General features: G+C 42.9%; 1 protein-coding gene across 2 annotated transcripts in view; it reads right to left on the bottom strand.

Annotated features, from left to right (window-relative positions):
* The window catches only part of LOC133459484 (rho GTPase-activating protein 26-like), a 165,390-nt gene extending 150,338 nt beyond the window's left edge, over nucleotides 1-15,052 (bottom strand). The window contains exon 1 of one of the 2 annotated variants that reach the window (XM_061739459.1): nucleotides 14,489-15,052. In XM_061739459.1, the coding sequence (XP_061595443.1) occupies nucleotides 14,489-14,642 (154 nt within the window). In that variant the 5' untranslated portion in view covers nucleotides 14,643-15,052. Of the gene's footprint in view, nucleotides 1-9,104; nucleotides 9,265-14,488 lie in introns of those variants that run through there. The other variant, XM_061739460.1, reaches the window with a different exon arrangement.
* Between the last annotated feature and the right edge of the window lie 7,856 nt (nucleotides 15,053-22,908).

Genomic DNA, 22,908 nt, shown 5'->3' with positions numbered 1-22,908 from the left:
TCTGGTTGAGCCACAACTGAAAGCGTGTAGCAGAAACGTTTAAGCATCTACACTGTCGTAGTTATAGCTTTATTTCTACAAAATGTCTTGGGAAACAAATGACCAATTACACAAGGAGAAATTGTTCCAGGATGTTACAAAATTCTTCAAGTGGGGGTTTGTGCCTTCATGTTTTTAAAAAAGGAGAAATAAATGTGATTTGGATCCAGCGTAGATGTGTGTTTGTGTATCTGTGTTTGTGTGTCAGAGTGTCTGCGATGACAAAGGGAGGCAACAAAAGGAAAAGAGCTGAGCTAAGTCGTGCCCTAATTTCCCTCCTTCATGCTACGTAACGAGGAGAGGAAGACCCCCAACCCCCACCGAGCTGCATATACATGCAGATATACACAATCACCACACAGGCCATCAACCTGCAGACATTCATGGAAAACACACATGATGCACTGCATGATTTGTGCACATTGAGCAAAACCGCTCACAAAATGCAGTAAGTGACAGCGGACGTCTACATACTGCTCTCCTATCATTCTCATGTTTCATCCTCTCCTTATAATCCTCAGCCTAGACGGCTATGCCCCCAGTTCCTTGGCAAACAAGGCCGTGCCAGCTCTCCAGCAGCATTGTGACTGACAACGCCACCCCCCTCTTCTTCACCCTTTCTTCCAGTTTCCCCCCCGGCACACACTGCTCTTTTACTCTGGACCTCTTAAAAGAGGGTTCAGTGAATTAGTTATGGTATTCTCAGAGTCTGTGTGTGTGTAGCCCCCCATCTATCAACACGGTTGACAGCTGAGCCAGTAAATGACTGCTATTGCTCTTCTTGTTACTCACCAACACCGCAGTGGGTGGTTACGGAGAGGCAGGGGCAGAAGGTACAGAGAGAGAGTGTGTTGGAGGGATTTCCCAACACTCCTCCAGCAGCACAAACCCTCCGTTTGTGAGCCCGCTAAAAGCCCTCAGATTCAATTGTAAAGTTAGAGTAAATGGCTCGAAAACAAGACCATTATCAAGATGATGCTAATGGATGGAACGCTGTTTTTAAAGCGGTTACAGGCGCCGCACACACTGCCTGGAAAACATGCAGGCTTGCAGGGTCCAGCCTTTCATGTAGCATATACATCATGGGCCAGACGTCCTTTCTGAGGATTACTGTGTCATTTCCATATAGCAGCGGTTCTTGGACAGCAATTTCAGCCTGAGGCTTGTGTTTATAAAAGTTTAGGCACCAACCGTTTCCCCCGAAAGCCCAGCGTCCTCTGGCAGTGTTTTATTTGCAAGATCTGCTCAGTCTATTATGACAATTATATATAGCTGAAATGGCCTTCAAAAATGTTGCTGCAGCTATTTTTTTTTTTTTCTTCCAACTGAAAGCGGAGGCAGGCGTTCTATTACGGTCCTGGCTATCAACAAACCAGGTCACGTTCACGCAACCTTTCATTTACCAGCTCAAACAAAGCCTCAAACATTCTGAATCTTCATCCAACATGCACAATGAACTTGAGACTTTTGGTTTCAATTAAATAAAAAAAAACTTCTGAGGACCCTATAAACAATTAAAACAATTTGACATAAAAGGGAACAAATTCCTTGGTCATCTACCATTGACTTTGTTGTCCCTGTAAAAACGGTCACTGGTTAATTATACAAATGTCATCTGGACATGTTCATCTCCATCTGGAGGCCTCGTCCAATCAGCTGCCTGGATATAGAGACTCTCACACATGCACGCAGAATACAGGAAGTGCACGGAGAGATGAATCTTCTGAGATGAAATCTAAAAATACACATATATACATGTGTGTGTATATACAGTATATATATATATATATATATATATATATATATATATATATATATATATATATATATATATATATATATATATATATATATATATATTCATACACATACACACACACACACATATACTTTTTCTTATAAATTGAAGGTTAATGGCCTCAAGTGCTGACATTAATTGCTATTTTGTTGCAAACACATTTCCTGTTTCACACAAACCTACTTGGCCTGACCGTGTAATAAGGGTTGTTTTATCTCCACACTATTCCTTTAAATAAAAACAAGACAAGAGATAAGACTCGACAGCAATAATATATTATCTTACCATGTTGATTTGGAGGAAAATATTACCCACTGACACACATTTAATAACACATTCGCTCTATGGCAATTCTTCAATTTTTAACTGTCAAAAGAGAAACAAATTAAAAACAACAGAACATTAATGAGACTATCAAAATAAATGACAGACTCCCAGCCTCTTGGGTGAAGACTGTGACAGATTGTCAGTTGAAAACATGGCAGCATCGTGTGTCAGTGTCCCATAAACACAGTTTTGGTTCCCCGCCCAGCACCAGCACCAGGGAACACCAGGGAACACCAGGGAACACCAGGGAACACCAGGGAACACCAGGGAACACCAGGGAACACCAGGGAACACCAGGGAACACCGGGCTGCCGGTCCGGGTTTGTTGGGCTGATTGAGTCGTGTCATGTTAGAGGAGGAGCAGAGGCGTTTTTATAACCTCTTTAATAACAAGCTGGAGCTGCCCTTAAATGACATCTGGCAAACTGACGCGTGCGTGCGTGCGTGCGTGCGTGCGTGCGTGCGTGCGTGCGTGCGTGCGTGCGTGCGTGCGTGCGTGCGTGCGTGCGTGCGTGCGTGCGTGCGTGCGTGCGTGCGTGCGTGCGTGCGTGCGTGCGTGCGTGCGTGCGTGCGTGCGTGCGTGCGTGCGTGCGTGCGTGCGTGCGTGCGTGCGTGCGTGCGTGCGTGCGTGCGTGCGTATGTATTTACCACACTTGTGTGCATTTCAAATAAATTAAGAACCAAAAGGGAAACTTTGTGTTCCTCAAAGTCTACAGCAACACATCCTGGTTTTTGTCATTAGGCATGTATTGTTAGGGCCCGAGCACCTTCAGTGCGAAGGCCCTATTGTATTTGCAGGAATTTTTATTATTATTAGGGCCCGAGCACCTTCAGTGCGAAGGCCCTATTGTATCTGTAGGAATTTTTATTATTATTATTATTATTATTATTATTTTCCTGACAAAGTGAAGGCCTTTTTGCCCCCCTTAACATGCCCAAAACCGTAACGTGCCCCCAAGTGTGTTATACATCAAAATGTGCGTCTCCATCCTGCGACAACACGCATTACTTTTCTCTTTCAAAAGCGTTACCGTGGCGGCGCTAGACACCAAAAAGCGCGCCCACCCTTCATCTGATTGGTTCAACAGAAAAAACTTTGCGCCTCAAGCCCCATAATACGGTTTGACGTACATGAACGAAAATCGGTACACACCTGTATCATGTCGCAACTAAAAGAAAAGTCTCTTGGCGCCATGGCCAAAACCGAACAGGAAGTCGGCCATTTTGAACATTCTGAATTAATTGCGTAATTTTGGAGCAATATATGCCATTCCTTCGAGAGTTAATTCAGCCCGAACCGTATCGTGAACCCAGATGTGTTATACATCAAAATGTGCGTCTCCATCCTGCGACTACACGCATTACTTTTCTCTTTCGAAAGTGTTACCGTAGTGACGCTAGACGCCAACAAGCGCACCCCCCCTTCATCTGATTGGTCCATATTTGATAGTTCCCCAAAAGGCACCAAATTTGGCATGCAAGCCAGGCCTGGCGATAAATTTGATATTTCATGGTTTGCATTAATGGGCGTGGCAAAATGGCTCAACAGCGCCCCCCGGAAAACTTTGTGCCTCAAGCCCCACAATACGGTTTGACGTACATGCACGAAAATCGATACACACCTGTATCATGTCGCAACTTAAAGAAAAGTCTCTTGGAGCCATGGCCGAAACCGAACAGGAAGTCAGCCATTTTGAATTAATTGTGTAATTTTGGCGCAATTTATGCCATTCCTTCGGCAGTTAATTCAGCCCGAACCGTAACGTGCACCCAGGTGTGTTATACACCAAAATGTGCGTCTCCATCGTGCGACACCACGCATTACTTTTCTCTTTCAAAAGTGTTACCGTGATATTTGATAGTTCTCCAAAAGTCACAAAATTTTGCATGCAAGCCAGACTTGGCGATAAATTTGATATTTCATGGTTTGCATTAATGGGCGTGGCCTAACGGCTCAACAGCGCCCCCTAGAATACTTTTATCTGCCATAACTTTTGAATGGTTTGACATAGGAAGTTGTGGGTGGTGTCATGGGACTCTGTAATGAGTCCTTAAGCTTCGTTGGCCTTAATTAGCCCCGCCCCTTCTTCTGATTGGTTGTCCCTTTTTTCTGCTATAACCTTTTAATGGTTTGACTCCCGCTTCCTGATTCAAACGTCTGCCGTCCCCGCCCCCCGACCAATCAGGGGCGAGTAGGGTGATGACGGCCCCGCCCCCCGACCAATCAGTGGCGAGTAGGGTGATGACGGCCCTGCCCCCCGACCGATCAGCTGTTGTAATGTGGTGACGTCAGAAATAGTCCCGTGCTCAGCCCGGTTAGAACCTCAGTAGAATGCTTACAGAAAGAGTAATAAATGAAATTGTAGTGTTTTACTAATATTTATACCTTACAAATATTTAAAAAAAAAAGGAAAAAAAGTTCCAGACATTTTATTGCTATGTTGGTCTCTCCTAAGCAAGTAAGTCAAAGCAAAAGGAATGGTTGAGACATAGCTCACCCAGAGTGTATCGGTCTTTGGTGCCAGAGGTCGGTAGTTCGAGCCTGGCTGTAGCCTATGCCGAAATTTTTGTCAGCAATTTTTTTTTTTTTTTACATCAAAATGTGCGTCTCTGTCCTGCGACGACGCACATTACTTTTCTCTTTCAAAAGTGTTACTGTGGCGACGCTAGACGCGAAAAAGCGCGCCTCCCCTTCATCTGATCGGTCCATATTTGATAGTTCTCCAAAAGTCACCAAATTTTGCATGCAGGCCAGGCCTGGTGATAAATTTGATATTTCATGGTTTGCATTAATGGGCGTTGCCTAACGGCTCAACAGCGCCCCTTAGAATACTTTTCTATGCCATAACTTTTGAAAGGTTTGACATAAAGAGTCGTGGGTGGTGTCATGGGACTCAGTATTGAGTCCTTGACCATAATTGATGAAAATTAGCCCCGCCCCTTCTTCTGATTGGCCGTCCCGATTTTCTGCTATAACTTTTGAATGGTTTGACATAGAGAGTCGTGGGTGGTGTCATCAGATTCTGTATGGAGTCCTTGACCTTCATTGGCCTGAATTAGCCCCGCCCCTTCTTCTGATTGGTTGTCCCTTTTTTCTGCTATATCTTTTGAATGGTTTGACATAGGAAGTCGTGGGTGGTGTCATTTCTGATATGCTCATGGGGGTGGTGGCCGTGAGTGCGAGGGCCCGTTCATCGCTGCTTGCAGCTTTAATTATTATTGTGATTGTTATAATAGTTATAAAGTCATTTGCTACTTTGCATATTTCTGTTTAGTAACAGCCAGCTATAAACATGAACTCCATAACTTGAGTGAAGTGTGGCTGAGCCTCCTCTGAAGATCCTCCAGCAGTTGCGGTTTCAGCCGGATCAAAACATTTCATCAGAGTTGTTCCAGCACAAGAATGGACATCGTTTAAAATTCTCACATAACATGTAAGTGTGTTTTTCACCCACTTCAAATGTTGATTTCTGCATGTTACTAGCTGCTTTTACATGGGTGAATACCCCGTGTTTGGTTTGCCTCTTGTACCCTGACCAACGTGGGGGGGCGTGTCCAGCTGGCTCGCCAATAACTCTCCTCCGAGGGTCGTCTTACCCTCTGCTCAGGTAAACGGGACTAACGCGGGGTGGTGGGTTGTGGGAGAGGTTTGTAGATCACGTACAGTAGCAGAGCCAGAGGGGGGTGAGGGGGCGGTCTCCACGGGGCCCACAAGCTCATAGGGCCCAATGATAGGGCCCCGTTTTGTGTGATACGTTCATATATAATCATAAATTGTAGGTTATAATAACGATAAAATGTGCATTGTGCGGCCAGTGTAGGCTAATTCTTACTTTACAACTGTCCTGAACGCATCGGGGCTGTGAGCCAACGCTGATTGGCTGTAACAGTTACAGCCAATTTGCCGACTCGGCAAGTTGGCTGCCATGAAGGAGACGAGCGCTAAACTTTAAAAGAGGACTAAGCATGTACAAAGATTTGAATGTTACCCTGTTATTTTGTTCGGGCCAAGGGTTATGGAAGAGTAACTGCCATTGGTGAGTCAGTGTAACCTTCATAAATAATGTCTTTATCAGAATGTTGTGTAACTTTGACCACCTGCCTATTTGAATGAGCTTTGTGTTGTTGTCAACTAGACTAGAGTCTATTCTCTGTTATAGAATCAGAAATTATGTTATAGACCGCTATGTCTATCTATCTAAATAGATTGTGTAATTTTAGACCAGTTGTGTTTTTTTTGTATTTCAGCTGTATCAAAGATGGAACTGAGTCAGTCCGTGACTATCTGAGTTTTCAGCGCCATGTGATTGACAGCTGTCACATCTGTGTGTGTGTGTGTGTGCTAGGCGTGCGTGCGTGCGTGCGTGCGTGCGTGCGTGCGTGCGTGCGTGCGTGCGTGCGTGCGTGCGTGCGTGCGTGCGTGCGTGCGTGCGTGCGTGCGTGCGTGCGTGCGTGCGTGCGTGCGTGCGTTCTTCTGAACAAGTTTGTGACTTTACTCTGCTTTCTGCAGCATAGGCCTATAGGCTTGGCTCAATAAAAGTGAGAATAAATGTTTGATGGGTAGGATGATGTTGTTGAACGTTAAAATGACTATCATAAGGCCCATGGAGAATGATCCGCCCCATCTGTACTGAGACCCACGCTCCGCCACTGATCACGTAACATGAGTACAGCCCACCACGGGAGGTTTCATTTATTTATTTATTATTCTATAAAATAAGGAAACAGCTGATGAGAGTAACAACAGCAGCAGGACGTCACAGGTAAGATCAATATTTGCAAGATGAGTAACTGGGGAGACGAGCAGATCCAGGAGCTGCTCAGCCTCGGAGACGAGGACGCCATAAACCGCTGTATGTCCAGAACCACAAAGGATGATGGTCCGTTGTTTGAACAAGTGGACACAAAGATGAAAAACTGGGGCTTTACAAGAAGCAAAACACAGGCAAAATACGCTCATCCTGATGTGCATCCATCCTCGTTTTTTAAACTACACCTGTCTGACGGCACGTATTACCCTACTGATGTACGGACAATAGCTCATTCTACACGTCCACACAGGTTACGGGATGTTTCAGGGATAACGCCTCCCGACTCAACTTCAGGCCCGAGGTGACTAATTACACGCCCTGCGTTTACATTGCCAATCATCCAGCGATATTAGCGGGATCCGATCTAAACACGCCTAGAATTTTGTACCACGTCAGGTGACTTTATAAAATGAAAACCGTTTCAACCTCAATTACTAGATTCCACCTCCAATAAGGCTCTAGTAGCGCTTCAGGTGAGTTCCTATTAAAGCAATGAATGCATTTTTAATATGATTGGCCTTTTGATTGGCAGTCAGCCTGACCAACGGCGCGCCACCGTCACTTCCTCATCAGCCATCGTCATCGTGAAGTAATCATCCATTTGTATTCACTGGTGTTTACGTAGCAGCCATCCCTGATTTCACCGCCGGAGATAAAACAGTGATGGGAAACTACCGGTCGCAGCAGTCACGCTCAAAATCTGCAAACTCTGGTCCCTGGGCGGTCAATAAGTGCATCTTTGGTTTGCAACACTGGTGACTTTATATTAGTGATGTTCATAAGTGTAAAGGGAAGCTTGTGATCAAAATGAGATATTAGTAGATCATTACAACAGTTTTTGCTGATACTGGCTTAGAGAAGATAAATCTGTATCATGTAAATGCTTTCATGACAGTTAAAAATACTTTTTTACTCAAATATGTCTTTTAAAAGTGCCCATTTAAAAAAAATTTAAATCTATACATTTAGATTAGTTGGACTTAAAGTAGCGGTACAAGTCTCTGCATCACAGTTTCATTCATAGTCATCACAAGGAACAAACTGGCACAAAGATAGATGAATCCATGACCAAGACGTCTACTCTGCAGCCAAGAGGACGGAGATCTGGAGAAAGTTGCATTACACATGACTCAATATCCAAAGGTGACGGCACAAGGGATGGGCGGTATGGACTAAAAAATGTATCACGATAATTTCTGGCATTTATCCCGATAACGATAAAAAGAATACCAATTCAACTCCACCTTTGTAACTATAAATCTATCACCACATTCAGTCTTTGGAGCCCCCAAAACACTGCTCTAAAAGATACTAAATGCTACTAAACTACACCAATTAAATTGAATTGATAAAAACCAATTAAATTAGTACACCTGTACTGCAAAACTGTAATTACTCAAATGAAACAAGTTTGAAATGTAAGAACAGATTCAACTGTATGGTTAAACAGTGGGATAACAGTGCAAACAGCAAAAGTACCATTGTCCTTCAAGTTTTCTTAGCTTATAAAATCACAAAGTAGAAAAAAATACAACCTGATAAACACAGAAACAGGACAAATAAATAAAAGTTCACTGAAAATAAAATCCTATCAGTGATGACCTCTTCTAATATAAATAAAATGTGCAAATTAACCTGTGGAGCATGCCACAAATTAGATACTATTGCAATTTTTTTTCTTAATAGTCAAACGTTATATCAAAATGTAACAACCATTTCCTTCTGTTTTTGCAGACTCTGCACATAATAGATGATGTTTGTTCCTCGTCTCTCTTTTTAAATCCAAACCAGTTCCAGATAACGGAGCTGGAGCCTCGTTTAACAACGAGCTCCTCGCTCTCAGATCCGCCTTCCGCCATGTTTGTTACACAAAAACTTCATCAACGGGAATTTATCCTTTTTACCGTGAGATGACAAATTCTTACCGTGGGGAATTTTTTTGACGGTATATCGTGAACGGTAAAATATCGCCCATTCCTAGACTGCGCATGAACACGTTATGGTCCAGTCAGCGAATGCATGTGTGAGTTCTGTGCCACTGGGCGACTGCAGCCCGTCAGGGACTTCCTTCCTAACCTGCACGTAGACGTTAAAACAAAAGCACAAGTGAAAGCTGGAGACACACTTACCAGCAGGATTTGAACAAAAGTACTAGGGGTTTCCCAGCAATGACATACATCTCCTCAGGAGACACAGATGTTTCACAGATTTCAAAGTTAGACATCAAAAACCTGTTGGAGCATCTGCGATGCTGAATAGTGCAGGTATAACAATATCACTGGAAAGAATCTGCTGACTCGCTCTCTGCCAGGCATCGCTCTGACACAACAGAGCGGAGCAAGCATCATGAGCTCAGTCAATCTGGTCATGCTGTTTGATTTATAGATCCAAATGGACAAAAGAAGAATTGTGTTGATAGCTGCTCGTCAGCTGACGAGCGCTTTGTGGCGACAGTGCTGAGCTGGATCGCTTTATACAGCTGTGGCCGACAGCTTTCTGCTCACATCAAATGTTCCACGATTTGTCTAAACTGAAGAAGAAAAGTGTGATTAATGCAGTGCACTAACTATTAAAGAAGAAAAAAAAATACTTAGACTGCTGTGCCTGCAGCTTTCATACTCCAAAGGTGACTTCACCAATTCACTGGAAGCGTTTTATGTGTTTTCCCAGAAACGACCCACTGTTTACTCCAAGAGTCACAGCGGCCCAATCCTGACACTTTGAATACACGCTCTAGATATTGATGTGTCATGGTGTTAAGTCTGAGCTACAAGATATTGAAGCTCGGATCAATTGGCCGCTTCTAAAAGGCTGAACTTGGCTTGTGCCTTGCAGCGTTGGAGGCTTCTGGGACTTCCAGCTCTGCATCGTCTCCTCCATCGTCTAAGAGAAGTGCAAGTTTACAAAAAAGTCCCATACTTGAACCTCTCCTGTCCAGAATCACCTGCAAAACCCCCTAGAAGATCCATCACCTTCTGAAATGACTGCTGAATGACTGCTCCAGGCAGTAGACGGTCGTTCAGACTTGTGTGTGCATTACAGCAGCACCAGGTTTCTCTTTGGAGGTCGTTCAATAGTCAGGCTTGAGGCTTGCAGCCTTTTTTAATAGTGTTAAACATTTGCATTTGCTGCATATTAGATTTCTATTCTCAAAAGGCAAAAAAAGCTCAACAATCAACACAAACTGGAAGTATGTTTAAAAAGTGTGGGGTTTTTTTGTATGATCCTCACAACAAAACAAAAGAAGGATTAGTAGTTCATTTTTGCCTAGAATTGGGGTCGGTAACCCGCGGCTCTAGAGGCTAGGCTAGGCCCTTTAGCGCCGCCCTAGTGGCTCCTAGAGCTTTTTCAAAAATGTTTGACCTTTTTTTTCCTTTTTTTAACTTCTTTTTTTTCTTCTTTTTTCCTTTTTTCTTTTTTTTCCTTTTTTCTCTTTTCCTTTCCTTTTCAATCTCGACATTTTGACTTTTTCTCGACATTTCGACTTTTTTCTCGACATTGTATTTCAACATTAATCTCGAAATTTTGACTTTTTTCTCAATATTTCGACTTTTTTCTCAACATTTCAACCTTTTTTCTCAACATTTCGACCTTTTTCTCAACATTGTACTTCAACAATAATCTCGACATTTCAACTTTTTTCTCGACATTTTGACTATTTCTTCAACATTTTTACTTTTTTCTCCTTATTTCTAAGGCTTATACAAGACTTTTAATTTTTTGCGGCTCCAGACATATTTGTTTTTTGTGTATTTGGTCCAATCCAATATGGCTCTTTCAACATTTTGGGTTGCCGACACCTGGCTTAGAAGAAACCTAATGAACTAAAAGTGAGATAACCTTATTAGAAACCAGGATCAATATCAACAGCCTGTCATGAAATGGAGCTAGTGCTGCCTCTTAAGGGAGAATTGACTGTAGCAGAATCCAGCAGGTTTCCATCTGCACTGATCTCACTCAACGCAGAGCCAGAAACCGAGGTTATTCACCAACGCACGCAGACACTCGGGTCCAATGCAAAGTGATTGAAGGAGGATGAAACACCAAAAACAGAGACAAGCACAGACGGTAGCTGCAGCTGAAAACCTTTGTTTGACACTTCAAACCAGTCTTTTCTACAGAATACCCTCAAATATAAAAACCTTTTCTTAATGTTAAATCCTCACCAAAAAAAACATATTTGAAAAGAGATGATGAAAACTCCAACGTGGCTCGCTAACAGAGGGTAAAGCCAATAACAAATGCTGCATGCCCGACACAGGAAAGGATTAGATTTCAAAGATGATTGCTTACAATATCCTTCTCTGTCATTGACCCCTGTGGAATCACCGCCGCTGCAGCTAATGACCTCCCACATCACATCCATCCTCACTACTCACAACTATCGCATTTCAGAACACTGCAATGTATCACATTTTATTTTGAGCTGCAATATAAGCTCCTAACATGACAAGATTATCCAGATAAAATCATCATTGAGTCACATTCCATTTCTCATTAATGCTCTCATTTATGTTATACTTCACATCCAGCATAGCGAATACTTTAACATCGTGCCAGACTATAACCTATACCATGCTATGGCACATGCATAGAGTCATCAATATCTGCAGAGTCATCAATATCCAGGCTCGTGGGAGGAGTCTGGAGCCGATCTCAGCCCTTAAAGTTCTCACATTAACTAAACTAACTGTGATTCTGATTATCTACATAAATCCAGCAGCTGTTTCTCTCAACTTTGTTAGGAACTACACATGTAGACAATTTTCTGCCTCCATCTTGCACAGTTATAAATAAAACTGATAAACATCTAACGAGGTCCCGGTTTAGGAAGTCCATCCTGAGCAGATCCGGATACTGAGGAGGGTTCTGTAAAGACAGCAAAGTCCGGACCAAGCCGCTGATGCAGAGCTTTCTGTTTACAGCATCCACGCCGCTGCTGTCGCCTAGCAACGGTGATAGCGGCTGGTTCCAGGTTCAGAAAATGAAGCCAGGACTTCTCCTTTTACTTTTACTTGTGATTTTATGTGGTTTATTGGAGGCCATTGAGACACTTTGCTGCCAACTAGGGATGGGCGGTATGGACTAATAAATTTATCACGATACTTTCTGGCATTTATCCCGATAACGATAAAAATGACGATAAAAAGAAATACCAATTCAACTCCACCTTTGTAACTATAAATCTATCACCACATTCAGTCTTTGGAGCCCCCAAATCACTGCTGTAAAAGATACTAAATGCTACTAAACTACACCAATTAAATTTAATTAATAAAAACTAATTAAATTAGTCCACCTGTACTGCAAAACTGTAATTACTCAAATGAAACAAGTTTGAAATGTAAGAACAGATTTAACATTTATTCAAACTATGGCTTAAACAGTGGGATAACAGTGCAAACAGCAAAAGTACCATTGTCCTTCAAGTTTTATTAGCTTATAAAATCACAAAGTAGAAAAAAATACAACCTGATAAATAAAGAAACAGGACAAATAAATAAAAGTTCACTGAAAATAAAATCCTATCAGTGATGACCTCTTCTAATATAAATAAAATGTCCAAATTAACCTGTGGTTGGAACATGCCACAAGTTAGATACTATGGCAATTTTTTTTTGTAATAGTCAAACGTTATATCAAAATGTAACAACCATTTCCTTCTGTTTTTGCAGACTCTGCACATAATAGATGATGTTTGCTCCTCGTCTCTCTTTTTAAATCCAAACCAGTGCCAGATAACGGAGCTGGAGTCTCGTTTAACAACGAGCTCCTCGCTCTCAGATCCGCCTTCCGCCATGTTTGTTACACAAAAACGTCATCAACGGGAATTTATCCTTTTTACCGTGAATTTACAAATTCTTACCGTGGGGAATTTTTTTGACGGTTTATCGTGAACGGTAAAATATCACCCATTCCTAGTGTCAAGAATCCACCTGATGCATCCGCTCAGCCTGAGAAAAGATGTGCACGTCTTTAGACTGCACTTGGACGAGTCGTATCATGTTTGCATGATGCAACTGGCTTCAAGGTGAGCACACAAGTCCACGCTGCATCAACATGCTACCGGAGCCTCTGTTACATCACACATGTAGACACACATGGACTCACAGAGCAGGAACTATAGCAGCTATGAGGATGATCTGAGGTCAGGATGGAGACGTCTGATGAAGCACCGACACCAAATTACACATGTAATACATGTAATAATAGACAGAGAACAGCTTCCCTCTGGTGTAACAACATGATCCTATCTTTTATTGATCATCTCATGCAATCTCCCTCAGCAGATGGAGCTCATCTAGCCGTTTCCAGATCACACATGTTTTATACTTCTTTTCCAAGCACTGCTGGGGGAACATCTAACCTTGCTGAAAACTTTAAATCCTGTCTTGCTACAATATAACAGAACTGTGAATATTCACAATTAAAAGAAGTGACAGCTGGAGATGTGAACTATAGGAGGATCTTACGGCTGCACATCTGTCTCAAGTGTTCAGGACATGTTTATAGATAGTTGATATTCATTCATGCAAATCAAACACCAGACAAGCAGAAGTGGTGTCAAATATTTGCCATTAAATGTGATCAGCAGAGCCTGAAGCACTTTCACATGAATGAAAGCAGTTATTAATGTGGAAGAAATACTAAAGAATGTCTCATGATGTAAACGGGGAGGAATCAAGGTGATGAGGAGAATCAGAATCACCATCCCAGTTCACACACACACACACACACACACACACACACACACACACACACACACACTCTCCTCACTCACACACACACACACACACACACACACACACACACACACACACACACACACACACACACACACACACCGCAGTGTCACTTTTAAACACATACACACAGGACTGTCTCAGAAAATTAGAATATTGTGATAAAGTTCTTTATTTTCTGGGTAATGCAATAAAAAAAATGTCATACATTCTGGACTCAATCAACTAAAATATTGCAAGCCTTTTATTATTTTAATGTTGCTGATTATGGTTTACAGTTTAAGATTAAGATTCCCAGAATATTCTAATTTTTTGAGATAGGATATTTGAGTTTTCTTAAGCTGTAAACCATGATCAGCAATATTAAAATAATAAAAGGCTTGTAATATTTCAGTTGATTTGTAATGAATCCAGAATGTATGACATTTTTGCATTACAGAAAATAAAGGACTTTATCACAATATTCTAATTTTCTGAGACAGTCCTGTACATACATACACACACAATTTTAAACACACCTGGATTGACAAGGCTGCATATGCACACACACCATACACACACACTTTTAAACACACTTGAACTGGTAAGGCTGCACACACATACATACATACATACATACATACATACATACATACATACATAGCCTACATATGTACGTATACATGGTTTTTTCTATCATAACACATTGAAACTAAACTAGAACATCCCTCCTCCCCCCGGACCACCTGTGTCTCCACCATGGATGTTTTATTTAACCGGTCTCCTCTCACCTTTGAGCGCCTGGATCAGCGCCTTCCCGTCCTTGATCAGCTCCTTGATGAACTTGCTGGTCTTATCCAGCTCCAGCTCGTGGGACTTCAGCCTCTCCCGGAACTGCGGGCTGTCCAGGTAGCAGTCGCTGAACTCCAGGGCGGGGAGCCCCATCTCTGCCCTGCCCTACAGACACCGGCCTGGGGGAACCTGGGGGGACCTGGAGCTCCGAGGAGAGGAGGAGAGGAGAACCCTCTGCTGCTGCAGGACCGGCTATAAACCCGCTGCTCGAGCGTGTCAGCGCTGCATCCAATTAAACGCAACACCAGGTCATCGCAGATAAAGCGCTCACAGGGGCTCCGAGGAGAAGGTGTCCACTTGCTCAGGTACACCGGGGCGGCGTTCCCCTCGACCAGCTCATCCTGCAGCGGGCGGACACAGTTACAGCAGTTACAGGCGAGGCGGGACGAAGGCTGCGGGGCAAGATAAACCAAAGTGGGACTCGTGTAGTAGGGGTTGTCCGTGGACTGGGCGCCTCCAGCAGCACTGGTCTCTCGTGAAGCCCCACTCCCGCCAGCGCCGCCCCCACGCAGGCCGGCGCCGTACACTGTAGCCAGCCTACCCCGACGCGGATAATCTCCTGACGGGCAGCTGTGTCGACCAGTGAGAGGCCCGCACTCGGAGAGACGGGGCGTATGGGGGCGGAGCCAAGCGAGCGGCTTCAGAGCTTTAATACGAGGAAAGGATCGAGATGACTCACTCTGTTCTCATTTCGAGAGACTGTTGGGGGGATTTTACTTTTAAATAGCTTACATCACTACGACGGAGTATTAGGGCCAAACTGAGACAACAACAAAAAATGGGAAATTATGAGATTAAAGTCATAATATTTTGAGAATAAAGTCGTAAAATTACGAAAATAAAGTCATATTGTTGCGAGAATAAAGTCGTAATAGAATAAAATCGTAATATTATGAGAATAAAGTCGTAATATTATGAGAATAAAGTAATATTACGAGAACAAAGCCGTAACATTACGAGAATAAAGTCGTAATTTATGAGAATAAAGTCGTAATATGAGAATATAATTTATGAGAACTCTAACAGGAAGAGCATCTTCTCTCTGTGTTAAAATGAGCAATATTGTGCATCTTATGAAGTTATATTTGTATATTTATAATATATTTAATATTACAACTTTATTCTCGTAATATTACGACTTTATTCTCAAAATATTACGACTTTATTCTCGTAATTTTCATTTTTTTTTTTTTTTGTTTTAGTTTGGCCCTAATACTCCATCGTACTGTACAGTATTTACATTGACAGGAATAAAGAGTTGGATTGAATTTGTAATCATATTTTTGCAAAACCCCATAAAAAATAAACAAAAGTAACCAACTGGAGGCTATATGTAAAAAGACATCAACTGGGCGTCCAAAAGTTAATGAAGCCATATAAAAACATTTCTCAATTAAAATCCACATCAAATCATATGATAGTAATGAGATGTTTCAGATGGATAGATGGTTTTACAGACTACCATCGATCTATCCATCCATCCTATTTCTACACCCACTTATTCAGGGTGAACGAGCCTATCACACTTGGTTAGTCCTGTTGTTACAGCTTTTAAAATGTAGGCACATTTTTGATTTAAATAATGTTTAAATCAAAAATGAAGTTATGAAGTTATGAAAAATATATTGACATGTCTGGCAGAGAAACATGAACACACGCCAGTAGGGACACTAAAATGTATTTTGAACTTCAAACCAAACAATGTGTAGTGCAGGTATCTGTGTGTGTGTGTGTGTGTGTGTGTGTGTGTGTGTGTGTGTGTGTGTGTGTGTGTGTGTGTGTGTGTGTGTGTGTGTGTGTGTGTGTGTGTGTGTGTTGGGGGGATGGAAGCAATGGACATTCGTGTCCGTGAACAATGTAATATATGATGTTGTTGGTTTGGTCTTATTTCAATGAATTCAAATCATTTTGGATACATTCAAACAAGATCTACAAGCAGAACATTGTGATGAAGTGAGAAGTGCTGCAGGTTGCCAGCCTGCTGTAACGTGTTACAGCATCACTCCCTGCAGAGACGATCTTTGAGCAGAGGCCTGGGCTCGGACAGTGGGAGGAGACTGAGGTCTAGGTTCTGTCTGGTTCCCGACCAGTTACAGCTCTGGCTCCCTCTGGTGGCGGACTAGGGCAGTGCATGACAGTCCTGAGGTTGCATTTGTTATTGCTTCATCACGGGACACATTTACTACGGAAGAGCCACGCCAAGGGCCACGCAGGAGAAAAATAAAAATAATAATTTAGAGGAGGAAGATTTTTTTTTTCATTATGCACTTCGAGAAAAAAGTCGAAATGTCGAAAGAAAAGTCGAAATGTCGAGAAAAAAGTCGAAATGTTGAGAAGAAAGTCGAAATGTTGAGATTAATATAATGTTGAAGTACAATTTCAAGAATAAAGTCGAAATGTCGAGAAAAAAGTCGAAATGTCGAGATTAATGTTGAAGTACAATTTCGAGAAAAAAGTAGAAATATATTTCAACTTAATTCTTGAAATGCCGACATTATTCACGAAATTTCGACATTATTCACGAAATTTCGACTTTATTCACGAAATTTCGCCTTTTTTCACCAAATTTCGACTTTATTCTTGAAATTGTATTTCAACATTTATCTCGACATTTCAACTTTTTTCTCGACATTTCGACTTTTTTCTCGAACTGCACAGTAAAAAAAAATCTTCCCCTCTCAAATATTTTTTCTCCTACATGGCCCTAATACTTTTCTGTACATTTACTGTGCAGCTAGATAAAAAAAAAATATTATTATAATATGACTAAAATGTTTTTTAAAAAGCGTACAGTTTGTGTTTTACCTTTTAGTGTTATAAGTTATTATCTTCCATTTACAAATGATAAATTGAGCTTTTCGATTTTACCCAGCAGCACTACTGCTTTACCCTCTCCGACTTTTATTTGTTTCTTGTTTTGCTCAGAATCACACATGTGTCATCGACGCGTGCAGGATGTGTTTGAGGTGCTTGTGTGAAAATAGCTCGTGTTTAGCAGAGCCACTTCCTCCTGTAAAGCAGAATGCAGCATGTGGTCGGTTGCTCGTTTCTCCATCTGTCTCCATCCGTCCTGGTGTTGCATGCAAAACGGTCATTTACAGGAAGTCACCTGTTTGTGTAGAAGTTTTAATATGTGGGAGGATAGTTCAACAACTGGATTTAACCAGTTTATAATCATGTACAGACATGTGTGTTGCACTGACAGCTGAGTGGCTAAATTCCTACTTTCATCCCTGTTTTAAACAGAGTAAGGTTGTCTTTTGATGTATTGTGAGAATGGAAAACTGACTTCTTGGACTTTCTGACTTTTTTTTTACTTTCTGTAAACTTTAAAAATTCAAATTTGTACACATACTTGCAATGTTTAGTGATGATACACAATAAGTGCACGAGATCGGGCAGATTACTGCATTTGATTTATCTTTAACTCTCTCCAAGACAGTTAAAGTGAGTTCAGTGTTTACTGTCATAGGGAACATAGTATCGACACAATATTTTCAAAATAGAAGCGCTCCTTAAACGGCACCATCTTCTGAACTAACCGTGAAAATATAAAAAGATTTAAAACCACAAGTGTATTTAAAGAAAGAGGCCTTAATCGAAATCGGTGCTACTGTAAGCCCACGCAACCAGGATGTTTTATTATCATCAAGAAGCTGTTAATTGGATGTTGTAACCCATCTGTAGGCTAATTTCATCCCTAACACCATTGTCCCCCTGCTCTCGGATTAGTAAACACACGCACGATTCTCATCTTGACACATACATTATTCTGGGTATGACAGGCCAAGTTAAAGTTTAAAAAGAAAAAAAACTAGATAGCAAAACAGGACTGTAATAAAACAGTAGGAATATACAGACATGGACACATGTATTGGGACCCTTCAATGGAAAGAAGGGAATAATTCTCAATGGTCACTCTAACAGCTTGAAACTGACACAAGTTATACTAAATAATAATTTATTTAAAAATGAAGTAATGAAAATCATACATTTCTTTTGAATTTGAAAAAGTAATGAAACATGTCTGGACAAAAACGTGATATTTTGTTATACAACCTTTTAAGGCCGTTTGCTGCAACCATGTGATTATCTCTAACTCTCAATGAGACTTCTGCATCGTAATAAGTTATCTTTGTCTACTCCTCAGGAGCAAACGGCTCCGGCTTTCACGGGATTAAAAGGGTTCAGGCTTCTTTTCTTTGAATGCTTCATTTTTGCAGCTGTGAACAAACATACAGCAGGTTCACCTTAACTAGAGATCCAGCTTGAATCTCTGTGGAGGTTGTTCTGGCCTCCATTTGTGTAGTCGATCTCATCAATTTTCTTCTTGCGGCCACGTCCAGGCAGGTTGGCTACAGTCCTCTGGACCTTAAACTTCCCTCCACCTTTACTTTTAATATCTTCCCTTTTTAGCAAATCATCCTCTTCCATCTGACCCATGTCCTCTGACTCTTCTACTCTCACACCAACATCCATAAATCTCCTCTTTGGTCTCTTTCTTTTCTGCCTGCCTGGTAGCTCCATCACGAACATCCTTTTATCCATATATCCCTCTGCCCCTCCTCCAACATGTCCAAACATGTCCAAACCTCCTTCATCTCCTTCACCTCTCTAACTTTGTCTCCCAAACAGACAACCGCTGTCCTTCTGATGTGCTCGTTCCCAATCTTGTCCCTCCTCCTCACTCCCACAGAGAAGCTAAGCATCTTCAGCTCTGCCTCGTGTCTTTTCATGATTTTACCTAGTTTAGTTTAGTTTAGTTTATTGTTTTGCACAGTTTTGAAAAATATACAGGAAATATCAAATATAAATACTGTAGGTGCAGGAAGAGGCAAAAAACCCTATGGGCTTATTTGAAGCCTCCACCGAAGATATTAAAATTTCATGTGTTATAAAGAACACAAGATTAACATAGAAAAACAAAAAGTATAACTACACAAAAGTGATGGCAAACTAATAATGCAATATATAAATAATAAAGAATAAAGACAAAAAAATAAGTGTGTGTGAGTGTGCATGGGATATTGTTTTTACAACTTATATTACTTATATTGACTCCTGAGCAAAAAGGACGGTACATGTCACTATGACTGAAACACAAAAAAAACAAAAAAAAGATACCTTCAAATATAATCCTAAATTGTAGGCTATAATTACGATAAAATGTGGATTGTGCGGCCAGTGTAAACTAATTCTTACTTTACAACTGTCCTGAACGCATCAGGGCTGTGAGCCAACGCTGATTGGCTGTAAAGCCTGAATAATGGTTCTGCGTTAAATCAACGCAGAGCCTACGGCGTAGGGTACGCGGCGACGCGCAACGTATGTGCGCAACGTACGTGCGCATCGCCGCGTACCCCACGCCGTAGGCGCTGCGTTGGTGTAACGCAGAACCATAAATCAGCCTTAACAGTTACAGCCAATTCGCCGACTCGGCAAATTTGCTGCCATGAAGGAGACGAGCGCTAAACTTTAAAAGAGGACTAAGCATGTACAAAGTTTTATGGAACAGTCAACTGCCATTGGTGAGTCAGTGTAACCTTCATAAATAGTTTCTTTATCAGAATGTTGTGGTAGCTTTGACCAGCTGCCTATTTGAATGAGCTTTGTGTTGTTGTCAACTAGACTAGAGTCTATTCTCTGTTCTAGAATCAGAAATGATGTTAATAGACCGCTGTGTCTATATCTATCTAAATAGATTGTGTAATTTTAGACCGGTTATGTTTTCTTGTATTTAAGTGTATCAAAGATGGAACTGAGTCAGTCCGTGACTATCTGAGTTTTCAGCGCCGTGTGATTGACAGCTGTCAGACCTGTGTGTGTGTGTGTGTGTGTGTGTGTGTGTGTGTGTGTGTGCGCGCGTGTGTGTGTGTGTGTGTGTGTGTGTGTGTGTGTGTGTGCGTGTGTGCGCGTGTGTGTGCGCGTGTGTGTGCGCGTGTGTGTGCGCGTGTGTGTGCGCGTGTGTGTGCGCGTGTGTGTGCGTGTGTGTGTGTGTGTGTGTGCGCGTGCGTGTGTGTTTTTCTGAACAAGTTTGTGACTTTACTCTGCTTTCTGCAGCATAGGCCTATAGGCTTGGCTCAATAAAAGTGAGAATAAATGTTGTTTGATGGGTAGGATGAGGTGTTGTTGAACGTTAAAATGACTATCATAAGGGCCCATCGAGAATGCTCCGCCCCCTCTGTACTGAGACCCACGCTCCGTAACTGCACTAAAAGCAACTACATGGTTTCACTAGCAAGGACCACGCCATCAACAGGATATGTTTAAATGATTTATTGATACGAAGATGATAACGATGACGATGGTGATGATAATGGCGATGACGATGACAATGACGATGATGATGATCTATGGATTGGTCGATGCGTTGTGGGGAAGCTGGTAGGGAATCTGCCGCGGCGCCCGGGCAACGACGAACCCCCAAAACCGTGGATTATTTAAGGAGATGAGACTGAGCGGATCTGAGGTCGCTAAGATCTGAGCGAATGTAGCGATGATAGTTGGGAGGACCATCATGAGCTGTATGAGGTGCTCTGGGATACGTAGCGGGAGGCTGGAGTGGCGGCTCCGATCCTAAGGAGTGACCGGAGTAGTGCGTTGGGGAGATGCCAGATAAGGAGAGTATATGACGGAAGCGATGGTGAAACCAGAACTGGTGACGACTGTCCTGACTCGGACGCGAGGATCTGTCGAAGATGTGCTCTGTGTTTTCCGGAAAGACAAGTGGTTGGCTAGGGTCTCGAAGTATTCAGGAGAGATTGGTCTTCGGGGATGAGAAAAGAGAAAGAGAGTCGGTGATGGTGGTGGAGTGACCGGGGACATGTGCTGCATGGAGGATAAATTGATGTATGGCTGAGTGCCAGACTAGACGGCGCATGAACAGAATGATGGATGTGGAGTTGGAGCGTCCTTTATTAATTATGTCGATACTTTTCGATATGAAGATGATGGCGATGATGGTGGCGAAGAAGATGGCGATGATGATGGCGATGAATGATGATGGCGATGATGATGGCGATGACGATGATGATGATGGCGATGACGATGACGGTGGCAATGACGATGACGAAGGCGAAGACGAAGACGAAGGCGAAGACGAAGGCGAAGACAAAGGCGAAGACGAAGGCGAAGACGAAGGCGATAACGATGACGATGCCGATGACGATGCCAATGATGATGGCAATGACGATGGCGATGACGATGCCGATGATGATGGCGATGAATGATGATGGCGATGAATGATGATGGCGATGATGATGATGGCGATGAAGATGATGGCGATGACGAAGGCGATGACGATGGCGAAGACGATGACGATGCAAATGATGATGGCAATGGCGATGATGATCTATGGTTTGGTCGATACGTTGTGGTATTCGTTTGCACGCTCTGAGGGCCATCCTGCTGCAAACCATCTACCATCGTGAAAGCCCCCAAAACCGATTGAAGGAGCAGCATCAGTGTATGGATTGATGTCGTGGGGGTGAGCCAGTTGGTCATCATGAAGAAAGTGATCCCCTTCCAGGTGGCAAGGATGTTGAGCCACAACGAAGCTCGGCACGGCTCGAGTTGTCTGGGGAGATGGGAGACAAGAGAGATGGAACAGCGGAAGCGATGGACGGCAAGTGGGAGATGAAGGCCCGCCCTTGGGGAATAATGCGCATGGCAAAATTGAGGTGGCCCAGGAGGGAGAGGAGTTGGCGTTTGGTGCAGCCTGGGGCTAAGAGGAAATAAGAAGACCGATAAATAAGAAGACCGATTCGGTTGAGCTTTGAGGTTGGAAGAGAAGCCTGAAACAGATCCGTATCGAGAGTGATACCGAGGAATTCGAGGGAGGTGGAGGGGCCCACCGTTTTCTCAGCGGACAATGGAACCCCGAGTTCGGAGAAAACGGAAGTCAGGGTGACCAGGCCAGAAGCGGGTGGCGATGAGAGAGGGGTAACGATGAGGAATCGTTCAAGAGATGGACGAGGAAGGAATGCCATGGTTGTTGGAGAGGATCCAGCAGAGGGCCTCTGAAGGTGTCGAAAAGTTAGGGGCTGCTCTTGCAGCCGAAGGTGAGCCTGACTGCAAGTAGTATGCACCTCGCCAGCGGACGCTGAAGTACACCAGCCCGGAAGCGGGTGGCGATGAGAGAGGGTGCCAGAAACCCTGGCCGGATCTAGCGGCTGTAGTTGGTGGAGGTGGGCTGAGGGGGGCAGTGTCATCCCGGTGCCAGTAACCCCGGCTGAAGTTAGCTGTTGTAGGTGGTGGAGGTGGATTAGGTGCTGGAGGTGGGCTGAGGGGGGCAGTGGCATCCCGGTGCCAGAAACCCTGGCTGGATCTAGCTGCTGTAGTTGGTGGAGGTGGGCTAAGG

Source organism: Cololabis saira, chromosome 14 (genome assembly GCF_033807715.1).
Source record: "Cololabis saira isolate AMF1-May2022 chromosome 14, fColSai1.1, whole genome shotgun sequence".
NCBI classification, from domain to species: Eukaryota; Metazoa; Chordata; class Actinopteri; order Beloniformes; family Belonidae; genus Cololabis; species Cololabis saira.
The sequence above is the reverse complement of the archived record's forward strand: the minus strand, read 5'-3'. Positions and strand labels throughout refer to the sequence as shown.